This window comes from Herpailurus yagouaroundi, unplaced genomic scaffold, assembly GCF_014898765.1.
Source record: "Herpailurus yagouaroundi ecotype Mexico unplaced genomic scaffold, PumYag 254, whole genome shotgun sequence".
In the NCBI taxonomy this organism is placed as follows: domain Eukaryota; kingdom Metazoa; phylum Chordata; class Mammalia; order Carnivora; family Felidae; genus Herpailurus; species Herpailurus yagouaroundi.
The window spans coordinates 1,500,628-1,521,173 of record NW_024412471.1 but is presented as its reverse complement, the minus strand read 5'-3'; the positions used below and the strand labels follow the sequence as shown (position 1 = coordinate 1,521,173).

The window sequence follows — 20,546 nt, the reverse complement described above, 5'->3', positions numbered from 1 at the left end:
AAATCAAGACTCAGATGCTTACCCAACTGAGCCGCCCAGGTGCTCCTGTTTTTTGTGGTTTTAATCTGTCCAGAATGTTTTAAGTCTTTTACTTATTTTTCTCTTTTCTTGTCTTCTTTCGGACTATTTGAGTTCTCTTCCATTCCTTTTTTTCTCCCTACCTACCTTCTTGGAAATGATGTACTCTGCTTCTATTTTACTAATATTAAAATGAAAAAATTTAACTTGAACATTTAATTTAACAATCAAAAAAATTAAAAAAAAATTTTTTTTAACGTTTATTATTGAAAGAGAGAGAGTCAGAGCGTGAGCAGGGGAGGGGCAGAGGGAGAAGGAGACACAGAATCCGAAGCAGGCTCCAGGCTCTGAGCTGTCAGCACAGTCTGACTAGGGGCTCCAACTCACAAACTGCGAGATCATGACCTGAGCCAAAGTCGGATGGTTAACCGACTGAGCCACCCAGGCACTCCATTAACAATCAATATTAAAACCCTAGAATAACCTTAATCAATCCATCCCAACTAATATGCAGTTATGCTCAAGATTTTAGTTCTGTCTTTTCTTTTTTTAAATTTATTTATTGAGAGGGAGAGAGAGCATGCGCATGAGCAGGGGAGGGGCAGAGAGAGAGGGAGAGAGAGAATCCCAAGCAGGCTCCATACTGTCAGCACAGAGCCCAACACAGGGCTCCAACCCACAAACCGTGAGATCATGACCTGAGCTGGAGGCTTAACTGAGTGAGCCACTGAGGCGCCCAGTTCTACCTTTTCTTGTTTTCATTTTCTTTTAAGTTATACACGTGCATAATTTGGAGTTAAACAGTTACAATACTTGTCATAAACAACACATCCCAGCCCACTCTCCCCATTTTCCCCTACCTAGAAGCAACCACTTTCAAATATTGTACCTCAAAGTTTATCAATTATCTCCGCATCTCTGAATAGCATCTTACATTGTGAATACTTGATTTTTTACTTTATAATATTATGCATGGATTTCTAAACTGGAAGAGGAAGACTCACCTGTTCCATTTTCTCACCCTCCCTCCCCACTTCCTCCATATAATTATATAACAACTTTGGTTAAAGGACTATTCAGAATTTACATTATTTTGACTATGTAAACGCTATTCATAGATGTGTCCCTATGATACTTTTCCTTCCTTGAAGTGCCTTTCTTCTTGTTGTTGCTGACTGACCCCAAACTCTTCTCCAACTGTCTTCATTTCCTCTGAAAGCACCCAATCAATCTCACCTTCCCCCTGAAGTCTTTCCTGGAGGCTCCTGACCTGATCCTCTCTGACTTCTTTGCTCTCTCCCCCCCGTGACTTCCCTTCACTCTCATCCTGAGATTCTCCTTACTTCTTGCCTGTGTCGGATCCCATTTCTCATATGCCACTGGACTTCATTTTTGGTTTACTTCTTGCTTTGAGCCAAAGCCTCTAGTTTTCTTTGAAAGAGTTGTCCTAGCCCAACCAACCCAACAGCCAACATGGGCGGATTGGCCTGTGGTGCAGTGAGGGAGAACACAGACCAGAGGAACTGTCAGGTACCTCCCCAGAGGAAGAGATCCATGTACGACAGGACTTATGGCAAGGATAAGGCTTAGGTGAAATTAATTTTTTTAAACATTTATTTATTTTTGAGAGAGAGACAGAGACAGAGACAGAGCGTGAGCAAGGGAGGAGCAGATATAGGGAGACACAGAATCCGAAGCAGGTTCCAGGCTCTGAGCTGTCAGCACAGAGCTCAATGCGGGGCTCGAACCCACAAACCTGGAGATCATGACCTGAGCTGAAGTCGGACACTTAACTGACTGAGCCACCCAGGCACCCCAGGCTTGGGTGAAATTTGAAAGAAACAGTGTTCTAATAGGCTCAAGGTAAATAGGGATCCGTGTAAAGAGGTCAATATCAGGGCTGGACTGTGAAGTAAACATTGATGTGGAATACTGTGTCCAGAAACCCCTTATCTGAGGCTCTGCACCTGGGCTGTAAATCAAAACTGCTTCTCTGTCTCAAGGTGACTTGAATCCTTCAGGCAAAGAAAGAATGATTCACTCTCACTGATATGCTTTCTTTTTTTTTTTTTTTAATTTTTTTTTCAACGTTTATTTATTTTTGGGACAGAGAGAGACAGAGCATGAACGGGGGAGGGGCAGAGAGAGAAGGAGACACAGAATTGGAAACAGGCTCCAGGCTCCGAGCCATCAGCCCAGAGCCTGACACGGGGCTCGAACTCACAGACCGCGAGATCGTGACCTGGCTGAAGTCAGACGCTTAACCGACTGCGCCACCCAGGCGCCCCTCACTGATATGCTTTCAAGCAGCAGTGTTTCTTTAGCCTCTGAGTTTAGAGAACAGAGTTTCTCAGTGTGTGAGAAAGCAATAGTCACAGAAAGGGAGTTTTACGAACTTCATCGCTATGTACCTTGGGAGAAATAGTGTTTCTTGTTCACCTCAGGGGCTCTCTGTGTCTCTTATCTCAGCCTCATGAATGGCAGGGCAGGTTTTACCTCCTCTAAGTTTTACTGTCTCGGGGTGTGTGGGAGATGATATTTTTGAGCCTTGGTGGGGAGCTGTTAGCTGTAAGGTTCTTTCTAGCATGATCTGGCCAGGCCTTTTCCTGGGGGAATCCCTGATGTCAGGATCTTTAGATCAGATCCTTCCAAGCAAGCATATTCCAGTCTCCTACTTGAAAAGTATGGTTCTGATTGCTAGCATTCTGGGTACTGAGTTTGGGGAAAGGGCTGGGGTTCTCAGAATTCAGGATGTAAATGTTCTTTTGGTCCTCCTTTTTTTTTTTTTTTTTTTTAATGATGATATTCCTGCCCTCTCTGGAGCATTAAACTCCACCTTTCTGCCATGGTGGAGGAGGGACAGTCACAGAAGGGCATGGAATGGAGCAGGGGACCTCGGATACAACCCTCCTTAGAGTTTCAAATAGTTTTCCTATTTTCCACCCCGCCTTTAGCATCCCCTTCAGAAATACCTGGTGTTGCTGATTCCTGATAATCATGGGATTCGGTACCTGCAATCTAACCAACTTTTCTTGCAGCTTTGGCCTCTGACGTAGAATTCAGTTTTCTTTGGTCTGTGCAGTCAGTTATGTATATCAGTCTGCTTTCTAGCTCCCAGAATTTCACTTTCCATTCTCTTTGTCTTTGTGAGCTTATGTGTTCTTAAATATTCTTTTATTATTGGGGGGCCTGGGTGGCTCAGTCAGTTGGGCGGCTGACTTTGGCTCGGGTCATGATCTCGTGGCTTGTGGATTCGAGCCCCGCGTCGGGCTTTGTGTGACAGCTCGGAGCCTGGATCCTGCTTCAGATTCTGTGTCTCCCTCGCTCTCTGCCCTTCCCCTGCTCTCTCTCTCTCTCAAAAATAAATAACATTAAAAATTTTTTTTAAATTCCTTTATTATCATTGCAGTAGATTTCAGGAAGGAGCAAAAACAAATGAGTATATATAACATATCCTCTACACCCAGAAGTCTGTCCTGCTTTTAAACCACATAAGTCAGATATAGTCATTAGCTTAACCCACAAGTTTATTTTTTCTCGCTGATTTTTGCTTCATAGACCTTCTTTCTGAGATAGTTTGTATTCTCCCAGAAGGCAATCCTGTAATGTCTTTCTTCTTCTTCTTCTTCTTCTTCTTCTTCTTCTTCAGGTGATTTTATTAAAGCAGAGGGACAAGACCCATGAGCAAAAAAGAGCTGCCAATCCCATGAGAGTTCTTGTGGTGGCGATATGCTGGTTTTCAATTCTCTGTTTCTGTTGGTGTAAAAATGTCTTTACTTCACCCTCACATGTGCACCCTCCAATGTGCAGGCATGTGGAGAGGATGAAGGGTTTTAAGCTTCTGAATATGATTAGCTTTGTTTTATAGAAGAAAATCCTCAGTTAGGGTAGGGCAAGGATAAGGAATCTGTTGCAAACAACCAGGTTGAGCATGATGCTGGCTGGAACAAGGGTTGTGATTATGGGCCTGAGAGGTGGGTATGAGAATATTAAGGAGGTAGAATTGGCAGGGCTTGGTCATCATGGGTGATAGATAAGGAAGAGGGATGAGTAAAAGATGCCTCCCAGATTTCCGTGTGTGGGTTAGTAGTGTTAACTTTCCCTAAAATGTAAAACCAGGGATGAGACGTTTGGTAGAAAGAGGTGAATTTGGTTTTTATCGTGGGGTCTCGGGAGTGGGGTCTGTGGCATTTCTGGGCGGCACTCCGGAACTCAGGTGGGAGATTGGAATGAGTGACACACACACAGAGCCATGGGGCCAAGGTGCTGATGCTTGTGGATGAGGTACGTAGGGGGAGGATGTGGATTGAAGAGGGTGTGTTGGCGTCAGGGAGTGTGAGGACTTCTAGTGTCTGAAGGCTGAGTCTACCTGGGTGAGTACTGTGGTGTGTAGGATGAGACTGAGCAGACTTGGGCTACACTCTGCACACTCACTTATGGCCACTTCAGTGGCTCACTTTTCCCTTGGGAGCAACAGTCTAAAATAAACCACAAGAAGGCTTTTCCCTTCTTTGTCACCATAGTTCCACCTACCTGGTAACAAGGCAGCTGCTGGGAAAATTAGACAAATTTAAGCTCCAGGCAACAATATATGCACCAACAACACTGGGGACAAGCCTGATGAGTAGCACACGTAAGTGTGAGGGCTTGATTGGTCAGTGTTCAGTGCAAAAATAAAAATCCAATCTTAAGAAAGAAATTCAATGTATTGAATCAGGTGTTTGCAAAGTACTTGGAAAGGTTACAGGGGCAGGCTCTAGTCCGGGTTTCCAGGAATGATTCTCAGAAAATGGCGGAACCAGTCTGCCAGGGAAACTGCTATCTTTGTCATGATTAGGAAGTTGGGAGGATATCAGGAAGTTACTGGTTACTACTGGAACTATTCATTTCAAGAACACAATGCTACTACACTGCAATTTGGTGGGAGGAGAGGATGGTCTTTTCTTCTTTTCTTTCTTCTTTTTATTTTTTTTAAAGAGAGAGACAGCACCCACGCACATGTACACACATGCTTGGGAGAAGGGGAGAAGGCAAGAGAGGGAAGGGAGAGAGAGAATCTTTTTTTTTTTTTTTTCCAACGTTTATTTATTTTGGGGGCAGAGAGAGACAGAGCATGAACGGGGGAGGGGCAGAGAGAGAGGGAGACACAGAATCGGAAACAGGCTCCAGGCTCTGAGCCATCAGCCCAGAGCCTGATGCGGGGCTCAAACCCACGGACCGCGAGATCGTGACCTGGCTGAAGTCGTACGCTTAACCGACTGCGCCACCCAGGCGCCCCAGGGAGAGAGAGAATCTTAAGCAGGTTCCACACTCAGCACAGAGACCAACATGGGGCTCTAACCCATGACCCAGGAATCATGACCTGAGCAGAAATCAAAAGATGGACGCTTAATCCACTGAACCACCCAGGTGCCCCATGGATGGTCTTTTCAATAAATGGTGAATATCCATATGGGGCGGGGGGAACTATGATCCCTAACCTACACCATATACATCCATTCACAATAGATCATTGAACCTAAATGTGAAAAGTAAAACAAATAAAGCTTCTAGAAGAAAAAACACAAAAACTTCTTGACCTTAACCAGGACACAAAAACACTCACTGTAAATAAAAGGTTGATCAATTAGACTTTATTAAAATTAAGAACTTCTTGGATGAATTTTGAAAACATTCTAAGTGAAAGAAGCCAGGTATAAAAGGTCATATCTTGTATGATTCCCTTTATATTAAATAACCAGATAGGTAAATTCACAGAAACAACACAGATTGCTTGGGGGATGGGGAATGGAACAATTAATGCATACAGGGTTCTCTTCTGGGGAGATGAAAATGGCTGGAGTTAGATGTGGTGGTTATATAACATCATGGTTATACTAATGCCAGTCAATTGTTCAGTTTATTTATTTTTTTAAGCAATTTTTAATGTTTATTTAAACATACAGAGACAGATACAGAGAGATTGTGAGCAGGGGAGGGGCAGAGAGAGACAGAGACACAGAATCTGAAGCAGGCTTCAGGCTCTGAGCTGTCAGCCCAGAATCTGATGCAGGGGCTTCAACTCACAAACTATGAGAGCATGACCTGAACCAAAGTCAGTCGCTTAACCGACTGAGCCACCCAGGCGCCCCTCTATAATTTCATTTTATATGAAGTTCAAGAACACATGGAATGAATCGATGGTGATAGAAGCAGATAGTAATAATTATTCCCTGGGAAGGGCTAAGAGGGAACTAGTAACGTACACACACACACACACACACACACACACACACACGTAGTAGTACCTTGTGATTAAACTACCACCACCTCTCTCGGTTGCAGCCATCTGCGCCCCCGCTCCCTTCCCTCTTTCCCACACTACAGCTATCTTAATTCTTAATTTCAGTATTCTTGTCAATGAGCTTTCCAACCCTCTGGCCTCTCAGCCCCTTGATTGGCTCCTGAATGCCTATAGCTTACCCACCCTCTCCTCAAACCTCCAGCTCCTCCACCATTCTCACTTTCAGGGACGATTTTGCTTCTTACACTGAAGCAGCAACAAAAGCAACTGGAGAGATTTTTACAGCTTCCTTGCCAAGCCGACTCGCTCTGCCTTCCCTCCTGTCCTTATGGGTGAACTCTACATGTCCCTCCACTCGGGAACTAGACTGCGCCCCTCATCTTTTTAACCATTTGGCTCCAGAACTTTTTTCTATCTCTGCTGCAACCTCAGATTTTCCTCTCTCCAGGATCTTTCCCCTCAGTGTACTAACATAGTGAAATTCCTTCATCTTGAAGTAGTCCTTTCCTCACCTCTGTTTCCCCTCCAGTTATCATCCCCTTCCTCTCCCTCCCTCCTTGGAAAGGACTGTCCACAGTCACTGTCTCCCCTACCCCCTTATCATTCTTTTGAAACCACTATGTGCAAGCTCTTGTTGCCACTAATCCATCTAATCTGTCCTTATCGTGCTCACCCATAACCTCAATTTTGCTTAACCCATTCCATTGGTCAGTTCTCAGGCTTCATTTTATTTGATCTCTCAGTGGCATCTGACAGTTGATCATTCTTTTCTCCTCCTCCTTGAAACGCTTTTTTTTTTTTTTGGTGACTTTAAGGATACGATATTCTCCTGGTTCTCCCCCCGCCTTCCCCCCCCCAGATTTATTTTTAAGTAATCTGTACACCCATTGTGGGGCTTGAATTTACAGCCCCAAGATTAAGAGTTGTGGCCTCCACTGACTGAGCCAGCCATGTGGGGTTCAATCTTATGAACAGTGTGATCATGACCTGAGCCGAGACCAAGAGTTGGACGCTTAACTGACTGAGACCCCCAGACACCCCTGGTAACCATCAGTTTGTTCTCTATAGTTAAGAGTCTGTTTTTTGGCTTCTCTCTCTTCTTTTCTTGTTTTGTTTCCTAAATTCTACACGAGTAAAATCATATGGTATTTGTCTTTCTCTGACTGACTTATCCCAGTTAGCATACTTTCTAGTTCCATCCATGTTGTGGTAAATGGCAAGATTTCATTCTTTTTTATGGCTGAGTAATATTCCATTGTGTGTATACACACACACACACACACACACACACACACACACACACACATCTTTACCCATTCATGTATCAATGGATATTTAGGTTGCTTCCTGTTTGGTTATTGTAAATAATGTTGCAATAAACATTGGGGCATGTGTATTCCTTTGAATTAGTGTTTTTGTATTCTTTGAGTAAATACCCAGTAGTGCAATTACTGGACCATAGGGTAGTTCTAATTTTTTGAGGAACCTGCATACTGTCTTCCACAGCGGCTGCACCAGTTTGCATTCCCACCAACAGTGCATGAAGGTTCCCATTTCTCCACATCTGTGCGAACACTTGCCATTTCTTGTTTTTTATTTTAGTCATTCTGACAAGCATAAGGTGATATCTTATTGTGGTTTTGATTTGCACTTCCCTGCACATTCAACCCTTTTAAAAGTTAAGTCAGGCCACTACATCATGTTTCCTTCCCATCCCATTCTGAGAAAACACCAAAGTCCTTCCGAAAGCATCTGGTGGCCTGACCCACTCATCTCACCCCTTATCCCTCTGAAACATGCTCCCATCTCAAGACCTTGTATTTGTTCCCTCTTTCTGGAATGTTCTCACAGATAGCAATGCAGATAGCTGCATGGCTCAGTCACCAATTTTCTGCCTTTACTTGAATGCCACCTTCTCAGAAAGGCCATCACAATCCTCCCACACTTCCTGTACTCCTTCCATGCTTTATTTATTTATTTATTTATTTGTTTGTTTTTAAGTAGGCTTCACACACAGTGCAGAGTCCAGTGTGGGGCTTGAACTCACGACCCTGAAATCAAGATGAGCTGAGATCAAGAGTCAGATGCTTAGCCGACTGAGCCACCCAGGTACCCCCCTCCTGCTTTATTTTTTACATTAAAAAAAGATTAATAGAGTATTTCTTAGAGCAGTTTTAGGTTTATAGAAAAATTGAGCAGAAATTAGAGTTACCATATACTTCCTTCCCCCTAGTTTTTCCTCTAATTAACATCTTGTGTTAGTGTGGTACATTTGTGACAACTAATGAACTAATATTGATACATTATTATTAACTAAAGTCCATAGTTTACAATAGGGTTTCTGACAAATGTATGATGTCATGTATCTACTATGACAGTATCACAGAGAATAGTTTCACTGCCTAAAAATCCACTGTGTTCCACCAGTTCATTCCTCCCTCTATCTGAACACTTGGCAACCACTGATCTTTTTACTGCTTCCACAGTTTTGCCTTTTCCAGAATGCCATATAGTTGGAATCATACAGTATATAGACTTTCCAGTTGGCTTCTTTCACTTAGCAATATGCAGTTAAGCTCCTCGCATTTCTTTTTATGGCTTAATAGCCTTGCTTAATTTTTCTCCCGGCAGTTAGATTCTAACATGCTTCTATTTATCTTACTTATTTACCATATTTATTGTTTGTCTTCTCAGTATGTTTCATAAGGCCAGCAATTCTTGTCTGCTTTGTTCACTGCTGTATCCTCAGTGTCTACATTATTTTACTCCTAGATGGTGCTCAGGTATTGGTTGAATTAAAATATTTCTGGGGCGCCTGGATAGCTCAGTTGGTTAGGTGCAACATCAGCTCAGGTCATGATCTCACGGTTCATGGATTTGAGCCCCACATCCGGCTCTGTGCTGACAGCTCGGAGCCTGGAGCCTGTTTTGGATTTTGTGTCTCCTTCTCTCTCTCTCTCTCTGCCCCTCCCCAGCTGGGCACTCTCTCTCAAAAATAAACATTAATTAAAAAAAATAATAACAATAACATATTTTTTTATAAAAAAATTTTTTTTAATCTATTCATTTTTGAGAGAGAGACAGAGAGCAAGCAGGGGTGGGGCAGAGAGAGAAGGAGACAGAATCCGAACCAGGCTCTGGGCTCACAGGCTCTGAGCTGTCAGAGCCTGTCTTCCACAGCGAAGGGCTCAAACCCAACCCACCAGGAGATCATGACCTGAGCCAAAGTCTGACACTCAACTGACTGAGCCACCCAGGTGCCCCTGAATTAGAGTATTTCTTTCTTTTTTTTTTTTTTTAACATTTATTTATTTTTGAGACACAGAGACAGACAGAGCATGAACGGGGGAGGGGCAGAGAGAGAGGGAGACACAGAGTCAGAAGCAGGCTCTAGGCTCTGAGCCATCAGCCCAGAGCCCGACGCGGGGCTCGAACTCACAGACCGCGAGATCATGACCTGAGCTGAAAGTCGGACGCTTAACCGACTGAGCCACCCAGGCGCCCCGAGTATTTCTTAATTGAGTGAATAGTGCATCTAATTGAAGAACAAACTTCTATTCACAGTCCTCCTGACAAAGGAATCTGCGAAAGTGTTCAGCTTTCCAGACCTTTAGGACTTTCAACTCCACTGCCTTTGACCTTGGTTAAGGTACCTAATCTAACCTGTCTGTGCCGCAATTTCTTCCCCTGTAAAATGGAGATAATAATAGTACTTCCCTCACGCTGTTGTGGCAAGGATTATATAAGTTAATACATATAAAGTGCTTATAATAGGTCCCACACATAGTACGTGTGCATCAGTGGTAATTATTATTCCATGCAGGAAGACGCAGGGAAGGAGGTGGGAATGGAATGCAGTCTGGCCACATCCAGGAAGCTACTCTAGCTAGTGGTTCAGACATGGAAGAACACTGTGAGCCGGGGTAACTAACTGCAGGCAAACCTCCACAAAGAAGGCGGCCGACTGGGGAGCACTGATTCCATTTGCCCATCACTTTACAAAGCACTTTTAGGTTCTGAACGGGTGTAATCCTCACAAAAACAATCATGTCGGTGGGTATTATAGTCCCTATTTTATCCATGAGAAAAATCGGTGCAGGGAGGTCGAGCGCCTTGCCCGATGGAACCATAGATTTCCATGGTGGTGGCCCGAAGATTTCCACTCAGAGACTCTGATTGACATCTCAATACAGTCGCTATTACCCGTGTGAAGTCTCGGGGCGCGTAGGAGAGTCCTAGGTCCAGAGGTCCAGTGACTCCTGTGCAGGATAACAGAACCGCTTTTAGTAATCGCGTCCCGGTGCTGAGCTGCTGCGTACGCGACCGGCTGTGGAGGTTCGCGGACAGGGCAGCCCGCGCGCGAGGGGGCAGCCAGTGCTAGCATCTGTATTATGAATATCAAAGCAACTCATTTACGGAGGATCCCCACCCCTTCTCCCGCCTCCAGGGGGCGTGGCAACAAAGCGCGGGAAAACCGGCTTCGACTCCACCCCCACCCCGTGCTGGGGGCGGGGAAAGGAGAGCCCTAAAATGGGAAATGGAAGCGAGGGTCGGTCCCATCCAGTTCCCGTGCTCAGGAAGCCTACCAGCATGCCGCTTTAAGATCCCTTTCGACATGGCTCAGGCCACGCCAGCACTCTAACGTCACCTCTCCTCCACTTCCGGTCTGCAAAGCCGTCCCGAGCTCCTGGTGCCGGTTCCTTCCACACTCATAACTAATCCCGCCCCCACTGCAAGCGCTCCTGCAGAGGGAGAAGGTAGGGGTAACGCCATCTCCCAGGAGCTGGCCCGCGCGAGAACCCCATCCGTGCAGGTTATATGACGATTTAGACAGTAGGAAGACTGCAAGGAACTGGTCAACCAGATGACGTAATGTTTTGGGTAACGTCCCATTTTGTGACTTCTGCACGGCATGACTGACATTGGGGTTTAGCTTGAGAAGACAATGCAAGCGGATCTACGCATCCGGGCTTCGTTAGGAGTCAACGAGGCGCTCCTCAAAGTGCCCACCAAATAGAAGCTGAGAGTTCTTTTAATTTGCATAAGTGAACTGCAGGCTTCAAGGATTGTGGCCAATAGGGAGTGAGGGGGCGGAGACGCACCTGGGATAGTCACCGCCTCTAGAGGGAAAGCAGGGGATCAGATTGGCTTCTTTCTAAGCGACTGTAGCGGAAGCCAGTCATTTTTGAGATGCCCAGATGGGGCAGGTGGGCCCGGTGCAGCCAATGGGGAGAGGCATCTTCAGAAGGACTAGGTTCCTTGCCCAATGAGGCTGGGAGGACTGTGAGGGGCTAGTTCCGAGCGGCAGTACTTAAGGCCAACCCAGTGCGGGGCCGGGAGGGGCGCAGTGCTGAACGACGGGAGCGTGGGCCAATGGCGAGTGCGGAAGCGGGCAGCCCAGACCTGGAACGCGGAGGGAGCTGAAGGAGGGGGAGGCTGAACGGGAGAGAAGCAGGAAGTAGCGGCGGCCGCGGGGAGGGCGGCGGCGGTGGCGGTGGCGGTGGGAGCAGGCGAGAGACCGCCGGGTCTCGGCCCGCACTTGGAGCGGAACAAGTAAGCATACCTGGGGTAATACCCGCCCTTGGCCCCGCCCCCGGGGGGGCGGGTAAATACCCCCGCCCCTCCCCCACTTGGTCAACTACCCCCTTCTCCGCGCCGCCCCCCTGGGGCGGCTTCTAGGAAGGCCCCGCCGGCGCCTCCATCCCTTGAGGCGGATGGGCGAAACTCCCAGCCTGTTGAAAGCACAGCCCCCTGCCGGGTAAACGTGGAGGGAGGGTCAGGGTCCCCAAGTCTAGGCGCCCCGAGCCCAAGAGGCGTCCGAAGCGCGGCCCGGTGACTGGAGGCTGCGGGATGTCGCGACCTAAAATGGTGTCCGTGTCCGGGGGCGGGGGCGGGGGAGCTGGGCCTGGCCGGAACGGAGCCTGCACCCCGACTGGGTGCGGGTCAGCGTCCGGGCCCGGGCGGGACTCAGGCTCGCGCCTCGGTCCGCTGCGCGCCTTCGGCTCACTCGCGTCTCGAGGGATCCTCGGGAGTCTGCGGGAGGAGGAGGCTGTGCTGCGCCGGGACGAGGGGAGGAGGTCGGAGTTGGGACGGACCCCGGTCGGAGAGCTGCGAGTCACGCAAAGACCGTCCCCTCCCCACTCCTCTCTTTCCACGCGCCTTCCCTACTCCTGTGAAGTCCTGGGCCGGGAGGTGCTGCGCGGCAGATCCCGTGGGGCCTGGCCTGGCCGGCGCCCGTCCTTCCCTCCGCACGCCGGTGGGAGCGAGAGAAGCGCGGTGCGCCTCAGTTTCCCCAGCGGCTTTTCCTCTGTACACCCCGCCCCCTCCTCGAAACCCCGGACATCTCCCCGCGCCGGCCCTCGGCAGATGGCAGGGACTTAATTCCACCCGCTGCCCAGCTTGGCGGCAGCCTAATCGCCCCCGGCCGCCGGCCCCTCGCCCTCCTCTGCGCTGCAGGCCCCGGGCCAGGGGAAAGGGCAGTGGAGCCCCCTCCCGACCCAGGCCAGTTCACCCTCTTCCTGTTCAGCCCCTTCCTTTGGTGTTTGGGGAAGAACAGAAGGAAAGGGGTGGGGGGAGGGCCGGAGCCCAAGAGTTCGGGCACAACGGCCGCAGAAAAGGCCTCAGCCGTGGGGTGGGGGGGAGCCTCTTTGGCCTTGAGCTCCCGCTGCTTGCTGGACTGTCCGCTCCTGGCTATCGCATGACCTCTAAGTCACTTGGACGCCAAAGGGGGAGTTGCTTGGGGAGGGTGAGTGGGCATATGTTTCCTTGTAGTCCCCAGTGATCTGTGCTTCACCAACCCGCTTTTCTGGTGGCCAGGGTGGAAGGTAGCTCGGGTTTCTCCTGTTGGGGAGACAGCCAGGCAGAGGAGGGCCCTGGCTCTCCATCAGGGCAGAGGAAAAGGATGGAGGGCTGTGTTTAAACCCAGAAACTGCAGAATTAAGTAGGGGGTGATGAGGGGAAACTTCCCTTTCTTTCTCTAGTTGGTACCCTCTTCCTCTACCCTACCTTCCTCCCAGCATTGCCAGCTGCCACCTGCTGGGACTCTCTCCAGTTTCGGTCTAAAGGCTGGCAGGAGGTGAGAGAATTGGCCCTGGGAAGTGGCTTGCATCCTGAGCAGAGAATGTGTAAGGACAGAGACTTCTTCAGTTTCTTCCTCTTAGATATGGAAACACTTTTGGGGAGAAACTGGTGAGGAACAGACCCGGGTTCCCCACAAGCCCTAGGCTATCCTTCTTGTTGGTTTAGTGCCACATGAGTCTTGTGGGATGTGTGTGTGTGTGTGTGTGTGTGTGTGTGTGTGTGTGAGCGCGCGCGCGCGTGTGCGTGCGCGTGCGTGTGTGTGCACGCGTGCACGTGCGGGCGCGTACACTGGGCCAGGTTGGGGTTGGGCGAGACTTCCTGGACTGGTGTTGCCAAGGGAAAATGAAAAGGGGAGGAGTATGAGTTCGGAGCAGAAGTGACAGGAGTGAGGGGGATTGGCTTTTCCCCTTTGTGGCGGCTGTGCTGGGTAAGTTACCCTGGAGTTTTGGCCCTGAGAGAGCAGGATCCAGGGAGAGTGGAAGGGAGGAGGGGCTGGCCCAGGGAGGGCCACGGGAGGGCAGAGGCACTCTGGGGAAGGTAGGTGAGCTAGCAGCAGGTGTTTGTGACAGGAGAGGCCTAGGCTGGGGCCCTTGTGACCAGGGTGCCGTCACGGTTTTCCCCTCTGTCTCTTTGTCTCTTTCTGTTCCTGTGTCTTATTCTTTCCATCTTGGTCTCTTGGGTGGTTTCCCTCAGTCCACTTCTCCTTGGTAACCAAGCTAGATCTCCAGGTGCCAGTGATGACCCCAAGTCTCCAGACTTAACCCCTGATTCTTCTCTCTGACCCCAGTCCTGGATTTTCAGTGCTTATTCCTTCCTGGTTCCTCCTTGACCTGACTAGTCCTTGTTTGTCCCAGCTGTAATAACAAATCTTCTGGGTTCTGACTCTCAGGGTTACGATTCCTATCATGCTCAGACTCACCCTGTAATGTATGGATTTCTTGGCCCTCCTTTTCAAAAGTAAGGCAGTGGACAGCAGGCCATTGATAAAGCTGGAACTAGAATCATTTCTTACATCTTGGTCTAAGTCACTGTCTCTTTGTACACTGACCTTTCAGATCTCTGTGGACCCCCAGAAGATCCCTGAAGAAATTGTGAATGGGTCCCGTGCTGCCTTGAATGAGCCCTTAGCCCCAGAGCATTGTGTACATTTTGCTCCTTTATTGATTAATTGATTGGTTCTGTGCAGGGCCCAGGAGGGGCTGAGGCAGTTTTAACCAAGATGTTCACTGAACTCGTCTGTCTCTGTTGCCCTTGTCTCTCAGCTGTGTTTCTGAGAAGTGCCTTTTCCTCGGCTTTTTCTGGATCTTGGTGTCTTCCCTGGAATGTGCACACTACCTCTCTTTCAGTTTTAGGGTTTGGCAGAGCTGCACCAGCTCCCTAGGATTTGCGCAGCGGTAAAGGTGTGCCCAGGTCACGTTGTGCGCAGGTCCTGAGCAGGTGAAGCTGGAACTCTCCAGGGAGGAGGGCCGGGGTCCCTGCCTCCAGAGGCCTCAGTTTCTCCTCCTTTCTTCTGTTTTCATCAGGTTGGGGACCCGCTGCCATGGGGGACATGAAGACCCCTGATTTCGACGACCTCCTTGCTGCCTTTGACATCCCTGACATTGATGCGAATGAAGCCATCCACTCTGGGCCAGAAGAAAATGAGGGGCCCGGAGACTCAGGGAAGCCAGAACCCAGCGTAGGGGGTGAATCTGGAGAGGCAACAGCAGCAGCTGCCCGGGATGGCCCCGAGATTCCAGCCCAGGCCTCTGATCATGGCCTGCCACCCCCAGACATCTCAGCAGTCAGCGTCATTGTCAAGAACACTGTGTGTCCCGAGCAGCCTGAGTCCCCGGCTGGAAGTTCAGGAGGGGACGGGACCCGGGCTGTGGGGGTGACTAAGGAAGGGCCTGTGGGACATCGTCTGATGCAGAATGGTTTTGGGGGCCCTGAGTCATCCCTTCCAGGTACACCCCACTCTCCAGCTCCTCCCAGTGGGGGTACCTGGAAAGAAAAAGCCATGGAAGGCAAAGCTCCTTTGGACCTTTTTGCTCATTTTGGGCCTGAGCCAGGGGAGCACCCTGATCCCCTCCCTCCCGCTGCACCCTCCCCGCCTCAGGAAGGGGCCATGACCCCACCTCCTTTCTCTTCTCCCTTTGAGCTTTCCCGGGAGAATGGCCCAGCCTTGCTGTCGTCTGGTTCTCCCCCACCGCTGGGGACCTTGAAGCAAGACAGCTGCAGCCCCATTCATCCTCCGGGCCTAGCCAGGCTAGGCTCTGGCTCTAGCCCTGAGGCCATGGACATTCCTGCCGGCGCCTCACCTCCCCAGGTTGCAGGGGTGCCCTTCTTCAAGCAGTCTCCAGGGCATCAGAGCCCTCCTGCCTCCCCCAGAGTGCCCCGCTGTCAGCCCCTGAAGGAAGAGGAGGAGGAGGGGCCGGTGGCCAAGTCTTCCCCCAGAAGTCCCCAGAGTCCCTCTAGTGGAGCCGAGGCTGCAGATGAGGACAGCAACGACTCCCCTGCCTCTTCCAGCTCCTCAAGGCCTCTCAAGGTGCGGATCAAGACCATTAAAACGTCCTGCGGGAATATCACAAGGACGGTAACCCGGGTCCCGTCAGATCCCGAACCCCCTGCCCCCTTGGCCGAAGGGACCCTCCTAGCTGAGGCTGGCCTCCTGAAGCTATCCCCCGCGCCCCCGACCCCTGAGGGTCCAAAGGTGGTGAGCGTCCAGCTGGGTGACGGTACACGGCTAAAAGGCACCGTGCTTCCTGTGGCCACCATCCAGAACGCAAGTACGGCCATGCTGATGGCGGCCAGCGTGGCCCGCAAGGCCGTGGTTCTGCCTGGAGGTGCTGCCACCAGCCCTAAGACGATGGCTAAGAATGTGCTAGGTCTGGTGCCCCAAACCTTGCCCAAGGCCGAGGGGCGGGTGGGGCTGGGGGCTGGGGGGCAGAAGGTGAACGGTGCCTCGGTGGTGATGGTGCAGCCCTCCAAGCCGGCCCCCGGGCCCGGGGTGGGCGGTGGCACGGTGATCTCGCGGACTCAGTCTAGCCTGGTGGAGGCCTTCAACAAGGTCCTCAATAGCAAGAACCTGCTGCCTGCCTACCGGCCCAACCTGAGTCCTCCGGCCGAGGCCGGGCTGGCCCTGCCTCCAACCGGCTACCGCTGCCTTGAGTGTGGGGATGCCTTCTCACTGGAAAAGAGCCTGGCAAGGCACTATGACCGCCGGAGCATGCGCATCGAGGTCACCTGCAACCACTGCGCCCGCCGCCTGGTCTTCTTCAACAAGTGCAGCCTGCTGCTGCATGCCCGAGAGCACAAGGACAAAGGACTCGTCATGCAGTGCTCACACCTGGTCATGAGGCCCGTTGCTCTGGACCAGATGGTGGGGCAGCCGGATATCACGCCCCTGCTGGCTGTCCCTCCTGCCCTCGGACCTCCAGCCTTGCCTGCCCTGGGCAAGGGGGACGGGGCCATCACTGCTGCCATTACCGCAGTTCCTGCCGAGGCCCCTGTGCTGCCGCTCTCCTCCGAGCCCCCTGCTGCCCCTGCCACCTCGGCTTACACGTGTTTTCGCTGCCTGGAGTGTAAGGAACAGTGCCGGGACAAGGCGGGCATGGCTGCCCACTTCCAGCAGCTTGGGCCCCCCGCCCCTGGGGCCAACAGCACTGTGAGTTGCCTTTCACTGCCCTTCCCCGGGGTAGAGCCCGATGCCCGGGGAGTAGGACCTGGGAGGGGGTTGGGAGCTTAGGGGAGGTCACAGGGGACAGGCCACTGCTCACTGTCTTGTTTCCACCCCCTCGAAAGGTGTGCCCCACCTGTCCCATGATGCTCCCCAATCGCTGCAGCTTCAGCGCCCACCAGCGTATGCATAAGAACCGGCCTCCCCACGTCTGCCCTGAGTGTGGGGGCAACTTCCTGCAAGCCAATTTCCAGACCCATCTCCGGGAGGCCTGTTTGCATTTGTCTCGCCGTGTGGGATACAGGTGCCTCCTGCCTTCCTGCCCCGTTGTCTTGAGACCATCTATCCCTGCCCCCAAGCCCACCGTTGTGCAGCTCGGCACTTTGTGGCCCAGTACCAGCCTTTTAGCCGGTCTTTGAGGGAGCGCCCCATCTCCCCTGCTGAACTCCTCCTCCTGGGATCTGTCTGCCTTTGCCCTGCCCCCATGGAGAGCAGAGAAAGCCCCAGATCACTCTCCACACGCCTCCCTCAAGGAGCAGGGTCTGTTCACCCCTCCCGTCCCCACCTTGCTCATGCTCCATCGCTGATGAGCTTCTAAGTCCAGCGGCTCCGGGGATGAGAGGGCTGGGGGACAGGCTGGAGCTGCCCCACCTTACCTCCACGCTCCGTGCCCCCCAGGTGCCCTAGCTGCGCAGTGGTGTTTGGGGGTGTGAACTCCATCAAGTCCCACATCCAGACGTCGCACTGTGAGGTTTTCCACAAGTGCCCCATCTGCCCCATGGCCTTCAAGTCTGCACCCAGCGCCCACGCCCACCTGTACACCCAGCACCCCAGCTTCCATGCGCAGCAGGCCAAGTGAGACCTGGGAGGGGGTGGGGCGGGCCGGAGTGGGCTTGGGGCCCTGCTGGCCAGGGTGTCTGCACTGTCCTCTCCGCCCACACAGGATGATCTACAAGTGCGCCATGTGTGACACGGTCTTCACTCACAAACCCCTCCTCTCCTCACACTTCGACCAGCACCTGCTGCCCCAGCGTGTCAGCGTCTTCAAGTGCCCGTCTTGTCCTCTGCTTTTTGCCCAAAAAAGGACCATGCTGGATCATCTCAAGGTATAGAAGTTAAGGGACAGAGGTGGGGGTGGAGGTGGGGTGGTGTGCTCAGCTGTGGTGACCTGGGGCTGGGGTCACATGACCTTCAGGAAGTGGGGGTGTGGGAGCAAATGCCACTGGCTGAGCCAGGCCCTCCCCTGCAACGGCTGCACCCTTGTCTCCCTCTCTCAGAACACCCATCAGTCCGGGCGCCAGGGGGAGGACACTGCTGGGAAAGGGGCCGCGGGTGCCCTAACGACCCCCAAGGCTGAGCCCGAGGAGCTGGCCGTGTCTCGGGGAGGAACAACCGTCCCTACTGAGGAGTCGTCTTCATCCTCAGAAGAGGAAGAACTACCCAGCTCCCCCTCACCCCCTCGCCCAACCAAACGGCCCCGGCGGGAGCTAGGGAGCAAAGGCATCAAGGGTGGTGGGGGCGGGGGCCCTGGAGGCTGGACCTGTGGCCTTTGTCACTCCTGGTTCCCCGAGCGAGATGAGTATGTGGCTCACATGAAGAAGGAGCATGGCAAGGTGAGTGGGGCTCCCCCTCGGGCATTGGTCTGTGTGGCCTTGGAGGGGCAGTGGCCTGGAGCCTGGCTCTGAGCTGCCCCGCCCTCTGCTCTCTCAGTCTGTGAAAAAGTTTCCCTGTCGCCTGTGTGAGCGCTCCTTCTGTTCCGCCCCCAGCCTGAGGCGCCACGTCAGGGTCAATCATGAGGGGATCAAGCGAGTTTACCCATGCAGGTAACCCTTGGCTGCTTGCCGCCTCGTCCCCCTCCTCGTTCTGCCCAGCAAGTGACCCGCCCACCCCATGCCCCCACCCCCACTAAGTACCTGCCAACCCGAGTCTTGTCTTGAGTGGACTGAAGGTTGAGGGTCTCCTCTCTGGGAGACCCCCCCCCGCCCCGCCCCGCCCCGCCCCACCCCACCCCACCCAACCTTGAGTCCTAGGCCTTGGTTTCTGGGCTGTTCCCCTGGTGCCCACGCTCCGCACTCTCCCCCTCTAGGTATTGCACAGAGGGAAAACGCACCTTCAGCAGCCGCCTGATCCTGGAGAAACACGTCCAGGTTCGGCATGGCTTGCCACTTGGGTCCCAGTCCCCTGGCCGGGGTAGCACCCTGGCTCGGGGCCCCGGTGCCAGAGCCCAGGTAGGCAGAGGCCCGGCCCACTGTGTCGGGGCCCTGGGGCTGGAACGCCGCAGGATTCTAGGCCTTGGCCTCGGGAAGCTAGGTGGGTGTGCCCGGGACCATGCAGGGTGATGGGGAGGCCTAGTTTCTGTACTCTCTCCTCCAGGGGCCAGGACGGAAACGCCGCCAGTCCTCTGACTCTTGTAGTGAGGAGCCTGACAGCACAACACCCCCGGCCAAGTCCCCCAGGGGTGGGCCCAGCTCAGGAGGCCATGGGCCCCTGCGTTACCGGAGTGGTGGCTCAGTGGAGCAGAGCCTTATGGTGGGGTTGAGGGTGGACGGCGGTGCCCAGCAGTGCCTCGACTGTGGCTTGTGCTTCGCCTCCCCGGGCTCGCTGAGCCGGCACCGTTTCATCAGCCACAAAAAGAAACGGGGTGTGGGTGGTGCCAGTGCCCTGGGCCTGGGTGATGGGGAAGAGGTCCCTCCTCCACTGAGGTCTGATCCAGAGGGTGGAGAGTCCCCCTTGCCTGCCTCTGGGGGCCCGCTGACCTGTAAGGTCTGTGGCAAGAGCTGCGACAGCCCCCTCAACCTCAAGACCCATTTTCGCACACACGGCATGGCGTTCATCAGGGCTCGGCAAGGGGGCAGTGGGGACAACTAGGCCTGGGCCTGAGTTGACCAGCCCTCTCCCCTCCCTTTTTGCCGGGAGCCTGGGTCACTGCTGCTGTGTGGTCCCTGGACTAGGGATTTCATCCTAATACACATTTTGTTCAGCTCCTCACCCCCATCCCCCGAACACAACAGGCTTTTGAGGATTATAGTGGTTTGCAGTCCCCTTTGGGTTTGGCCCGTGGGTCCTAGTAGAATGGGCCCTCCATTCCTCCTTTCTGAGCCCAACACTAATTACTCTCCTGCTGCAGACCCCCGAGGTGGGCCTGGGGGTGGGAGGAGGGACTTTCCTAGGCCACTGGGGCCCTCAGGATGCTTCCCACCCTCAAGGGCCTGGCCCTGCCCCTGTACCACCCCTCAGACTCCCTGGCACTTGAGCCCCCCACCCCTGCAGTGCCTTTCACTTTTTTTTTTTTTTTAATCCAGAAATCCAGAGGGGGTTGGTGGGGACGAGTGTTGTCAAGGGAGGGCCCAAGGGAGAGGAGTGGACAGGCTCTCAGGAATCCTTTATTCTTGTAGTAATAATACTAACAGTGGGGAAACGGGAGGGAGAAAACCAGACCATTAAAACTGCTCATGGTTTAATCCCCATTCAGGCTCCTCTTTTTATGTGACCTAGACACTGGGGACT

The 20,546-nt window shown here is 52.4% G+C and overlaps 1 protein-coding gene across 6 annotated transcripts; it reads left to right on the top strand.

Annotated features, from left to right (window-relative positions):
* The first annotated feature begins 10,960 nt into the window (after positions 1 to 10,960).
* On the top strand, positions 10,961 to 20,506 carry ZNF687 (zinc finger protein 687). 6 transcript variants are annotated; one of them, XM_040461297.1, is made up of 9 exons: positions 10,961 to 11,058; positions 14,905 to 17,027; positions 17,165 to 17,343; positions 17,718 to 17,894; positions 17,983 to 18,145; positions 18,317 to 18,652; positions 18,750 to 18,862; positions 19,126 to 19,267; positions 19,413 to 20,506. In XM_040461297.1, exons 2-9 carry the CDS (start codon positions 14,922 to 14,924, stop codon positions 19,905 to 19,907), a joined length of 3,711 nt encoding a protein of 1,236 aa, XP_040317231.1. In that variant the 5' UTR covers positions 10,961 to 11,058; positions 14,905 to 14,921; the 3' UTR covers positions 19,908 to 20,506. The 6 variants fall into 6 exon arrangements, with proteins under 6 accessions (XP_040317231.1, XP_040317233.1, XP_040317229.1 ...); XM_040461299.1 differs by lacking the exon at positions 10,961 to 11,058 and adding an exon at positions 11,087 to 11,182; XM_040461295.1 differs by lacking the exon at positions 10,961 to 11,058 and adding an exon at positions 11,235 to 11,854.
* The last annotated feature ends 40 nt before the right edge of the window (positions 20,507 to 20,546 follow it).